Source organism: Podarcis tiliguerta, assembly GCF_965153285.1.
Source record: "Podarcis tiliguerta genome assembly, chromosome: 7".
Lineage (NCBI taxonomy): Eukaryota > Metazoa > Chordata > Lepidosauria > Squamata > Lacertidae > Podarcis > Podarcis tiliguerta.
The window spans coordinates 21,633,369-21,646,594 of NC_139540.1; the positions used below are offsets into that span (position 1 = coordinate 21,633,369).

At 38.6% G+C, this 13,226-nt stretch overlaps 1 protein-coding gene across 50 annotated transcripts in view; it reads right to left on the reverse strand.

Annotated features, from left to right (window-relative positions):
* Positions 1–198: 198 nt before the first annotated feature.
* The window catches only part of RIMS2 (regulating synaptic membrane exocytosis 2), a 348,259-nt gene continuing 335,231 nt past the window's right edge, over positions 199–13,226 (reverse strand). For all 50 annotated transcript variants that reach the window (XM_083450342.1, XM_083450382.1, XM_083450375.1 and 47 more), the window contains 5 exons: positions 7,380–7,521; positions 5,654–5,766; positions 5,433–5,534; positions 4,440–4,579; positions 199–3,366 (listed from right to left, as the gene is read on the reverse strand). In XM_083450342.1, coding sequence (XP_083306468.1) covers positions 3,148–3,366; positions 4,440–4,579; positions 5,433–5,534; positions 5,654–5,766; positions 7,380–7,521 — 716 coding nt within the window. In that variant the 3' untranslated portion in view covers positions 199–3,147. The remainder of the gene's footprint in view (positions 3,367–4,439; positions 4,580–5,432; positions 5,535–5,653; positions 5,767–7,379; positions 7,522–13,226) is intronic.

The window sequence follows — 13,226 nt, forward strand, 5'->3', positions numbered from 1 at the left end:
ATACCAAAGAATTGACTTCACAAGCTCCACAAAATGAGAATGGTGTCATCAGTGCTCCCACCCACTTCAATGGGTCTTGCACAGGAAATGTTCCTGCAAAATTTCAAGTCATTGTTCTTTGGCTTTCCAAGATCATGAATGCCTTTTTTTTTTTTTTTTTGCAGGGTGGGGGAGATGAGAAAAAGAATCACTTACAAATTCTGTAAAGAAAATGTTTTATTTAAAGTGTTAAATACCATCACCAGAATGAATTTGATTTACATTAGTTGGTGTTCATTAACAGGCCTAATCTGCCCTTTTCTCCCCCAATGTCAATTCCCTTTACTTTTAAAACAGACTATGTACAAGACAGCTGTGGTCACTGGAAGAGTGCTATTTACATGACTAAATTATAAGTAGAGTTGCAGACATGTGAATATCTTAAAAAAATACAATCAACTTTTAAAATAAATACTGCATAATGACCAGGTATGTACAGACTTTCCATACGGTCATGTCCTTCTTGTCTCAAATAGAAATAATTTAATAATAGGAATATGCATAAAAGAATGCATTGACTGCATGTCACAGTATCAGGAAGAGAGTCATACGTCTTAAAAAATGGTTTTACTCCTAAAGGATAATGCAAAGGAAGTCTTTAGCATTCATGGGTTGCCATATACAGGTGAATGAAATAATTTAATCACCAAAATTTTACCAATCTTCTTTAACTTAATACGTGTAAGTTTGGCGGGGGAGCAGTCATTCTACTCTAGTAATTTCTTGTGGATGCATGGAAATCCCATCAGCAAGTGCTTCTCCCTTCATTTCAGAAGAGAAGCATCTCCATACCAGAGTTTTTCCCCACTGGTATACAGAGGGAATTCTAAATAGCTGCATGTGTGCAAATCACCAGGTATTTTAGCATCCGTGTCCATGGTGCTTGCGCATGGTTCGTGAATGTACTTAATGGACTGTGCTCATAATTTTGATTTATGTCAAATTGTACCATATAAAAGAAAAGGCCTTAGAAGGGACACCTATTTTTTTTACTTTTGCCATCCTGTGATGCATGTACATTTTGGGATAACACTACAGATTTTTCATACAAAATCAGAGTACTTGTGTGCATGGCCTTAATTTAAACAGTGTATATTCAAATATTATTGCAACACTTAGACATTAAACAATAGGTATGTATTAAAGGCATCTAAAGACACAGAGAAAAGGATGATGGACTTGAACATCAACAAGTTACATTCCCTTTCATCAGGAAATAATAAGAGATCAGGACTTAGAATACCCCCACCTTTCCACCCCTCCTTCCAGTGGTACTAAATTATCTGATACATAGGAGACAGATGTGTATGTTTCTTCAAATACCTGTGGTATCTGCATTTAGGCTCTTGGTGATGGTGTCAAAAAATTAGTAAATTGCATGTACTTTATTTAAGGCGTTTAAAAATCAGCAGGTGAAATCCTGCCATCACTTAGGGCATGTAAATACCACTAATTGAAAGACAGATGCGGGATTGCAGTTTGAATTGTGACTTTTAATGTCAGGCTGATATTCACTGATTTGCCATCACATAGTTTATAAAAACTGAACAGAACAGCTTATTTGCTATTTATTGTGACCCTAAGTGGGTAATAATTTGTTTGGCTCAGTGCAAATTATAAGATGCTGATATTTAGCAAGACTAACATCTTGTATTTCTTTAAGACCATCCAGAAATGATAGTTCAACCTTTGAATGAATGATGCTGGTGCTGAAAACAAATTTATTGAAGACATTTTACAAATGGCCACATGATTCCAGTATTTTGCTGTAGAATTTAATTTGAAGGTGACAAAAAAAGAAAATAAGTTTCCATGCACTGTACAATAAACTGCAAAAAGTTCAAATTTTTTATCAAATACATGCTGAATTATTGTAATGTACTCCCCAAGCCATGTTGCAAAATTCTTTTCAACATGCTTGAAAAAAGTTCTTAAACAATATTCTGTTCCTCTCAAAGATTTCAGAAATGCAGAATCATCTGCAACCCTGAACCAAATATGGGGCATGAGAGTAGTTAAGTCAAAAAGTAGCGGTTTCAGAGTATAATGATCATCCTGGGAGGTAGGAAGGGAATGAGAGAGCAAAAGGAGGGAGGTGTAGACAAGAAGGGGAAAAGAAGTATACAATTTGCACATATCGTTGAACTTTACAAGGCTTGTACCTTTTACATTTAAATAAATTTAATATATTACACTTATTTCTTGTCACATAAACGTAATTTTAAATATTTGCTAGAAATTATTTATTTTTCATTTATGTCTGCCAAAACACAGACCATGATTGGTTTAAAGAATGATAAACTTGGTGTGTCTTACCACCCTGTTGCATTCTCTCCCTTTTAAAACCATGCACTAGTGAAATTTATTTTTAAAAATAATATAAATTGTTGAAAATGGCTGATTTATTCTTTTTTTTTTTTTTGCAAGTTGCAGCCCCAAGAAAATAATTTAAGTGTTCAGCATAATCTGTGTCCATGCAAAAAAGTTTCTTTAATTTCATACAGTACAGTATAGCCACAGAATTTTATTTTTCAGAGTCCACACACTGGAGTTGACTCCAGCAGTAGCTGAAGTTATGAAGCCTGCCACTATAAGACTTCAACCTTTCTGATAAGGCAAGGTTCCTCTGCTGCAAATAACGGCTATGACAGCTGGCGTTCCTTTAATGGCTCTTTTCTTCCATCCTTCCGATTGTGGCATAGCTTCTTTGGGTAGCTCCATATTTCTGTGGCATAACCAGGCTTGGGTGGGGACGAGGAGAAGGGGCAGATAAAGAAAAGGGAGCAAGAAAATAGATGTGGCATTGAAAGGGATTCTTGTTGCATGAGACAGCTTGATTCTTTGAGTTTAATCCATGGCTTCAGATTGGACTAAAACTTGAGTGTCACTGAACTCCAAACCATTCAGTTCTTTCCAGCTCCACTCCTTCACCTGAGGACTTCCTTTAGAGCACAATGTGTGCAACTTCCTCTGAGAACACAGGATCGCTTTTGTAGCCCTAGAAACAGGCTCCGAAGACACAACATTAAGCATGCAGTGTTACCAGGGTTTGCGACCTGTTAATTTTTTTTTGTAACGCTGGTTGCTATGACAACAGTTTCACAGCTGCTATGAACGAGCATAAGAAGGTCCTGTTGAACTTTCAAGAGACGACTGGGAAGCCCTTCTCGTAAGAGGGGCTAAAGTTGGATCTACTAGGGATGAAGGGGGGAAAAGTTTGAACCAGCCAATCACCATATTGGACAATTCCAGTTCGTCTAAAAGTATCTGTGCCACTCCCATAAAGGATTTGTGATCCATGCGTCCATAGTCTCCCCACACGATAATCTGTTGAGTTAAAAAAAGAAGACATAGGTTTTAGGAGCAGGGCAAAATGAAGTAGATTTTCTTCACGTCAATTAACAAGATGATCTAGAATCAACAAATGGGAAGTTTCAGAATCTTGCCATTTCCTAAGGTGAGCAATCTGACAAACCTGGGCTGGGCTCCCAATCGCTGTGCATGGATCCAAGCGCTGTTACACATATTCCGGGACTCTTCCCTTGTTAATCTTCTGACTGAGGTCTCTCAAACTCCAGATAACCCTGACTTTTGGAATCCAGCTTGTGGCAAGAATAGCCTCAAATGTCTCGTTTTTATTCTACTTCTTGTACAAACAAGGATTTACCCCCAACACCTTGGAGCTGAGCCTGACAAAATTTCAACCTCTCTCTTCACTGTTTAAAGCAGCTTGATATGAACATGTATTTGGAAATCCAGCATGTGTTTGGTTTATGAGGTATCTGCTACCATGCTATGCACAGTGTTATTAATCTGTCCTGAGATCAAACTTAAATTTTGCCATAATTTCTGATATTCTTCAAAGTTCACAGAATACTAAGGCACTAATACTGAAACAAGCAGGAATTGAGGAGCTGCTTGGCCACATATTAATGGCAGGACCTTCCTTTCGTTATAGAGGGGAGCGGAAAGAATCCCTAAGAATTGCCAGCATAACATTTTCAGTGATATTCATTTCTTGGATTTAGCTCTCAGTTTGTCTCAGCAGAAAGTGCACAGAATATAAAGCCATCTCACTCAAATTATACGGAATATCAAACGCTGGATGCATCTTCTTGATAGAAATAAATAAAACACTAAGAATGATAGCGCCTGCTATTCATTATTCATTAACTGGCTATCTCCTCTTAAAGATTTGTTGTGTTAGTAAGATGGGATACGATTCAAAATTAGTGTTGCAGGAAAATACTAATCTGCAGATATTTAGTTTAGAATAATAGAGAGTTTAAGAGGCAGCTATGTGAGAAAGCAGCATAAGGGAGCAGTCAGACTTAGGCATTTCAGTTAATGATGCTAGAATGGAAGGGTTTTAGATATGCATGGCTAAGGGTGCAAATTACCTGTAAAACTTTCCCTTGGGGACTTTCTTCAAATGACAACAGCTGCTGGTAAAGAGGTTCCAGCGTTTTTCTTGCCACCTTTGTTTTCTTTTTGGCTATACAGACTCCATTTTCTAATAGATACACCTTTACATATGGTGCTTTGGGGAGAAAAATATAAAGATCTGTTAGTCACCAGTTTTTGCACATTAGCTATGCAGTTTTAGCACCTTATGCAAAATCCTGACATTTAACTGATAAATACTTTAATTAAACACACACTAATACATTTCATTTATGAGCATTTATTCCCAAAGCATTCTTGATAGCCAACCTGCTTCAGTTCTCTCCCTCCCGTGGCACAATGAAGCAAATCAGGTATGTTTGTTTATTTATTATATTTTGCAGTCTTTATTGAAGAGTTTTCTATACACTATATAGAAAACAGCCTCAGTAATTATTCATTTAACTGAGAAAATAGTAATACAACTGTAATAATAAAACATAAAACAGTCAATTATTATTGTTTACAGCTTTGTCCTGGCATGACTGACAATTCTGATTTTCAAGAATTAATGGCACTACAGTGGTACCTCGGGTTACAGACACTTCAGGTTACAGACGCTTCAGGTTACAGACTCCGCTAACCCAGGAATAATACCTCAGGTTAAGAACTTTGCTTCAGGATGGGAATAGAAATCGTGCGGCCGCAGCGGGAGGCCCCATTAGCTAAAGTGGTGCTTCAGGTTAAGAACAGTTTCAGGTTAAGAACGGACTTCCAGAATGAATTAACTTCTTAACCCGAGGTAACCACTGTATTGCTTCATGGCAGAATAAAGGAAAGAGGGCAAGTTTGTTGTGATTTTCAGTATTAAGAAATGCAGTTACAGTCGTACACAAAGGTTCAATTAATCTGCTTTTTAAAAATAGTTGTATAGAGGTGGCTAGAATAGTTTCTGAACCAGAATGTTCATGTGCTGCCATGTGCTTGGGGTTCAGGTGTATTTCTCTCACCTGGCAGTGTCTTTGAACCTGGTTTTACAACAAGGCCTCGGGCTCGTATTATTTCCACCTCCAACTGTCCCTTTTTGTCCATCATTCCAACCTGGATATCGCCTAAGGAGGAAAAGAAAAACCCATGTATTGCAAATTAAGGATACAAAGAAGTAAGGTAATTCATGGGAAACCATCTTTTCCCACCAATTGCAGCCATACAAACAAAATTAATTTCTTACCCATTGCCGGTGTTGCCAGTGTTTGGCGACCAACAAGCTGTGCAGGGCCAAGTCCATCCAGAAAGTCACTGAACTGGCTGTCCGCAGCCAATCGCACACCAGGAAAAATCAAACTAATGGGAAAACAACCATTTTTTTAAATAACAAGTTTCTAAATAATAAAAACAAAGCTATGCATACTGTATTACGGATCTGGCCTACAACAGGGTATCCACTTACATATATGCACCAACAAACAGTACTGTAGTAAGTTTAGGCACTGGTGACATCAAGATTGGATTCACTTTATGAAGAGTTTCCCTTGTCTGTAGTTATTGCAGAATGCTGCAGCTCGGTTACTGACAGGAGTGAGGCCCTGTCAGCATTTAACACCTCTACTCAGAGATCTGCACTGGTTGCCTATTTGCTATTGGGGCAAGATCAAAGTGTCACTATTAGTATATAAAGCCCTTAAGCTTGGGACTAGTTTACTCACAGGATCACCTTGCCCCATTTATGCCCACTTGCCTGCTTCAAGCTGTGGAACTGGCACTGTTACAGGTGTGACACAATACCCATCCCATAATTTTAAGAAACTGATAATTTAGCGAGCAGCCTGCTAACATCAGGCACTTGCCTTCACTCTATTTTCAGCACCTGTGAAAATGTTGTATTTGGGCCAGCCCTTATACAGACTTGTGGAAGTTAACAGGATTTATATCTTTTTAGCTGCTGTTGATTTTAATCATCTTTTGAATATTTTAAATACCATTTTTTACTTTTTAAAAAATCAATAAGTTTAACATTTTATTCTATATTCATTTAAATCTTTGTAAAACGCTTAGAGGTATACAGATTTTCAGCCAGGGGCAACCCAGATTCCAGGCTGTAACTACCAATAATAATTAATTTTCTAATCCAAATGCAATTTTGTTTATGGCAGAAAAATGACCTTTTATACTTCTTAGGCATCCATTCTTTGACTGCATTCTTTGACTAGCCTGTCTGACGGAAAGCCAAATGTTTCTAGCTTTGGTTCTGAAAAGTTGACATGATTCTGGAAGTTCAAGTGCTATACAAATTTTGTTACATAACTAAACAAACCGTTGTGGGCATATGTATAATATGAGCTACTGCAATTGTGATGTCCAAACTCAACAAATATCACCACTTACTCCTAAAACATGAAAAAACCCTCAAGGTACTCCCACAGAATCTGTATAACTCTTGCCTCCAATTTACTTATTTTGCTCTTCATATGAACTAGAAGTAGGGAGCCTGTGATTCTCCATGTATTGCTATACCAGAGCTCCCAGCATCCCTGACCACTGCTCTTGCTGGTCAGGGCCAACGGAGTTCAACAACATCTGGAGGCCCAGAGGCTCCCTCCCCTTGATACAAACACACCACAGGCATATATTAACTATGTCCTTCCTTTACGTGCATTCCCCTATAAGAGAGGAGGGCACACTACAAGCAACGGCCATTTTACACTTGTTCAGTGCACATGTGAACATGCAAATCACTGCAACCTGGAAATGACCGGAAAAGGGTGTGTGGGGTGTGTATGTGTGTAACGGGGAGGGCTTACACATTCTCCGCTGACGTGGGGGGGGGGCAGAAATGCAACCCCTGCACAAATTGGGGATTGCCCAGCATGACAAACAATCTGCAGTAGAAAAAGGAATCAGTGATGCTTGGTTTCTTTCCAAAGATCGGAACTTTATAACAAACGTCTTGGACTTACTTCCCCTCTGAGCTGTAACTGTTCATGCTGCCGTCTGTGGATTCCCGGCTGGCTTGACGTGTCATCCAGTTTCTCATCTCCACAGCTAACCCAGTTTCTGTGCTTCTCTGGACTGTGCTCTTTAACTTTTTGCCACCTGCTTCTAAAGAAATATAATGAAAAGCTTAGTAGTATCGCACCTCTACAATAAACAGAATACCTGGAAGAGAACGACATAATCCCTATTGTGTCAGCATCTTTTTTTTGGAAATCATATTTTTAAAAATTATAGTTGCACCCTTGTGCAACTGAATTACATCACAAACGCTTAAAATATAGTGGTTCTATAACTTAAATGCTTTTTATGGGAACAATGAGAGGGAACATGAAAGGCTGATCTTGAAACATATCAAACTCCTACAGTTAACCAGATGTATGCTGTATGCATGAAAATAACTTCGCTTAGCGACCATTTGTCTCCAAAAATTGCACCAAAGCAGCATTGTCAAAACCAAAATTTATCATGGCAGCCATTATAATAACCATTGTATTTTACTTCTATTTAGCCAATGCACAGCTTAATTTTGTACATGTCTACTAAGAAGGCAGACCCATTGAGCTCAAATCTTAACTAAGCATTTGAAGCTAACCCTCCCCAAAAAACTGAAGTAGGATGTGGATGCAAACATGTCAGTTGTCACTTGAATTCATTTGTATTTGTATGCTTTCTCCTCCATGTCTTCCATTATCAGCATGACCAAAGCTCAAAAGACTTTACAGTCAATTTGTTTCATTATTGTTGTTTTAGTATGGTGAAGAATGCTTTAAATATATTCCATATAGCAGGTATGGGGAAGCTTTTTCTGTTGAGCACTGAATACCCTTGGGGTAATCTGTTCAGGGCTAAAGCTGGCAGTGGGTGGAACAGTAACTGAGTCTGCTTGGTTTCAGCCTATTATGTTCATATGCTTTAAATTCAGCGCAACCTCTGTCAACCTGGTGACCTCCAGATGTTCTGGACTACAACTTCCATGAGCATCAGCCACACAGCTGCAGCTGCACCTGGAAGATACCTGCACCTGGTTGGCAGAGGCTACCTTACAGTACAGCAAGCACAATGTTATTGAGTCAGTAATAATAATAATAATAAATCCTAAAATAACAGAAAAATGCCAGTGGGCTTTACTGTAGGGACAATAAATGACATTCAAACCATGATATTGAGCTTTCTTGCCTCATGTCCCCTTCTGCCACTATGAGGAACAGAGAATGATATGCAATGTGCCATGACTGTAGCTGGAGATCAATTGATGAAGAAATAGGATCCCCTTTTGTGTGAGTGGAAATGCCGCCTTCTACTCATGCAAGTAGCCATTTGGAGTCAACCAACAACAACTTCAAGAACTTGGCACACCTGATCTGCAAGCAACTTGGTATGCAAGATCTGCCTGATGAGGTCTACAAAAGTGCTAAGTTTCAAACCAGTTATGTGTTCATGTTTCTCTTCCACTGCAATTTATCCTTCCAATGACCCTTATGAGGCCCATAAGATCCAAAGCAGAAATTCAAAGTAGGTTTCTACTATGCTGTCTTAGACATAGGAACCAACTCTTAGGGACAGAGGTCCCTTCGGCACCCCAAATAAAATATCTGAGTGGGCCAGCCCCCAGTTGATGGGCATTGCCATTCAAATAGTGCGCATGCACCGTGTCATGTGATTGATTATGTGGGACAGGGCTTATGTGTTGTTCAAGTTGGCAGCCCTGGTCTTAGACATGGCCAAACAACCTGTTGAAGAGAGATTCCAGCAGCTACAACAATATAATTCCAATATAAATATAATATATTTGGCCTTCTACTTCCTACTCCTGAAGATGCATATAAGGCCTGCAAGAATTTGGGAAAACCATTGCTGCATAATGGAAACAAAGATACTGACGCTGAACATCTGTGCTGTGAACTTACAGCAATAGTTCAAAGACTTCCAAAGTCTATGCCACCACAAGGAGTATTTCTCTTCATACTACGAGCAAAAATTCCTGGATAATGTGCCTGATGTTTCTGTTGCTCTAAGGATCCTCCTCACACTTTCCGTATCAGTGGCAAGTGGGGTGTGATAGCTTACATATACAGGCAGTGACCATTTTGTGCAGGGGTTTCATGCCTGGCTCCTGTGTGCAGTGCACATAAGTCTGCTCTGCCCTCTTCTGGATCCAAAAGGACTGCATGTTGGCGGTCGCACATCAACTGGACGTGCGCAAAATGGTCGCCGCTGCCTGTACTCAACAATGTTGCAAAAGGGATTAGTTGGCTTGGCAACTGTAAGAATTGAACATGCCCAAGCATCAGCACTGGCCCTGACAGAATCGGTGACAAAATCTGCAAATGAAAAGGCAGGCAACATGAGATTTTGATGCGCCTGATATCGAAACTTTTAAGAGACTTACATTTTTTACATAACAATGCACAAAATGATTTGTGTGCTAAATGATTTTCTTTGTATTTGAGAAAGATAATCAGAGACTGTTGTATTACTTTTTATTGCAATTAAATTAGTGGTTTCAAGTTTTGTGATTTTCAGTTTTTTTCTACAAGACTTCTTTTTTAAATCAAAATTAGCATTTGGGGGACGGGGAAGGATTCAAGTAGGTAGCCTTGACCTGGATGCAAAAGAGCCTGGGACTGGCACTGGGGACAGGGAACTCATGGCCTCCAGATGTTGTTGGACTGCAAGTCGCATAATCTCTGATCATTTGCCATGCTGGCTGAGGGTGATGGCTCCTCGCCCCTGCCTAGAGCATATGTGCTCTGGGGTTTCGGGTTGGGTTCTTCACATGATGTCTCAGAACATTGCTGTATGTATGTCTGCACAAAGGCCACAGAGAAGTATAAATACTTCAGCTGACCTGTAATCATAGTATAAAACTGGGCAGGAAAAACCCCTGCTAGCCTCATGCAGGTCAGTTGTGAGAGACAACTCTTAATGTGACACTTGCAGCAGGAACAGATCAAGGCTGCACATCTGTACACACATACTTCAGAGTAAGTTCCACTAAGCAAAATTAGGCTTACTTCTAAGTAGGCATGTATGTGATTCAACTGCATGCTATTCTTCCAGGGGATCAATGGGCAGCTCTAGACAACCTTGTTCCAATTTGGAACTAAAGCTACATACATAAGGAGGTCTCATATGGAGTAGTATTCACCACAAACAACTGCTTTAGATTTGATATGCAAAATTATTTAAGGTCATCTTCACATGATTTAATCATTATTATAATACAAGCTGTCATGCTTTGGAGTAAACATGCAAGTACATTTAATTTATATTCATTCCAAAGGAAGGTTAGGGATGCAGATGTTGTCAAGCATTATCACACATCCCCCCCCAAAAAACCCCACCCAGGAGTTAATTAACAACGGCTGGTAAATATTAAGCAACTCTAAATAAATAACTACTGCTGTATCATTATTCTCCTGTTTTATGCTGCCTGTGCATTAATTTCAGTAGCAATTCTGTAGTCCCACGGGCAGAAAACATTTCCATAAAGTGTGAATGCTGAATATCACAGGGCTCCATTATTTTGTTAAAAAAATTGGGTTCTGAAAGTTATGTAGCTTTTTTGTTTTCATTTTGAAGGACACCATGTATTAGCTACAAATATTGATTGTGACACTTGCTGGTGCTCTCATGGATGCAAGAAACTACCACACAAAGTGGCCCTAATCCAGAGGTAGCCACTGTGGAATCAAGTGTCATGGGTGACGAAGTGGGCATCTATTACTAGCACCTGGAGTTTCGAATTCCTATATGGATTGAGACATAGATAGAAAATGGGTAGGATTTCAATAGCTGTATGTGCTTGTGAATGGCCATCTGCATGCAAATATGTCTCACTGAACAGCATCTTCATATCTGAATTGGTGCAGCTACCCTTTCAACCTTACTGTAAGGGTGGAAAACTTACAGAAATTTATTAAAACAAGAGAGAGGAGAGTATAAATTAAAAGAATTTAAGGAATTATCAGGGAAATTAACAACATGGATACAATATCATCATTTGAATGAAGTATTTAAGAAAGATAGGATACAAGGGTTTGGGAGAAAATATCACAACTGGAGAGAGACCTTTTGGAATGTGATGTGAAAGTGCTGTCTAAAATGTATAAAATATTATTGGAACAGGAGACAAAGAATGAGCAAGTAAAATCCTCAATGATACATTGGGCAATAGATATCAGTCATAATATAGACATGGAAGAATGGGAACGATTGTGAAATAGGGATATAAAATTTACAGCATGTTATGGTCTAAGAGAAAATTATATGAAAATGATATATCAATGGTATCTAAGACCGAGTAAACTGGCAAAAATGTCTAAATCTAAATCAAGTAAGTGTTGGAAATGTAAAGAGAAAGAAGGTTCTTTTTATCATATATGGTGGTCTTGTAGTAAGGTTAAAGCTTACTGGGAAATGATATATAATGAATTGAAAAGGATGTTTAAAATAATGTTTGTAAAAAAACACACCCAGCTTTTCTTTTGGGAATTATAGGGACAGAACTACCCAAACTGTACAGAAGCTTATTCATGTATGCTACTACAGAGGCAAGAATGTTACTCGCCGCAAAATGGAAATAAGCAGAAGACCCAGCAAAGGAAGAATGGATACAAAAACTTATGGAGTACGCAGAAATGGCTAAACTTACCGGAAGAATAAGAAATCAAGATAGCAAACTTTTTAATAAAATAATGGAAATGGCTTATTGAATATTTGCAGATAAATTGTAAACAGATAAGAACATTGGCAGCATTATTGTAATAACCTGCAGTTTCATAGGAGTATATATTGAAAGTAGATGAATAAATGAGCAAACTTATGTGGATATGCAGAAGATATTAAAAATAAATTTAACGAACAGCAGAAAGAGGGGGAAGGAAGTCAAGTTTTGAAATGTTAAAATGATTGTGAAATTAGTGATATGTATAAACCTGAAAAGTGTGTGTGTGTGTGTGTGTGTGTGTGTGTGTGGACTGGCACAGCCTATACATATGGAAGCTATGCATAGTACCATCCCATGCAGGTTTACAATCTGTTTATATGTTCAAACCCCCTACTGTGTAGGCAAACATTGACAAATGTGTGAGACATTTTAAAAACAATGTACTAAATATACTAAAATAGTTTGGTAGCCTTTGTTAAAATTTAATATGATAAATTTTGACCTCAGAGGAGATGGCTGTATGGAACACAGACTGTACACAGCTGACCCCATTTTAAGGCCTATTTTTACAGATGGCTCTTGAGAAATGCCAGGATGTTCTCACCTGCTGTCCAAACTTAGCTTCTATTTCTCACACATCGACTATGTGCTAAAGGACTTCAGATTTTAAATCCTTGTTTAAAAACCAGCATGTCTCTACTGTATTATTTTGGCTGAAAATAAAGTATCCATATAGGACACGTGTGTGTGTGTGTGTGTGTGTGTGTGTGTTTTCTAATGTTAGATAAAGATCTTCTTGGCACTTCAGTTCATCATCATTTGAAGTCCATTTCAGTAAATGAGAGAAAAGGGTAAAAACATCCAGATATAGTAACGTGCACGAAAGTACTGAACTAGATACAGGCAGATTATGGAGCAGCAAGCACTAAAACCCACTTAGATACTTGCAATTTGAATCAGCAATTTGAAAAGTAACGCAAAGTTGGCCTGAAAGGTGCTGAAAAAGCACCTTGTGACGGGGGTGGGGGGGTTGAGCAGTTGCAAGAGGTAACATCTGTTGGGAAATGGGCAAATGAATGAGAGGGATAATCCTTTTTAGCTTTTGCTCTGATGCTAAAAACTGTAAAGATAAAAGAAGAAA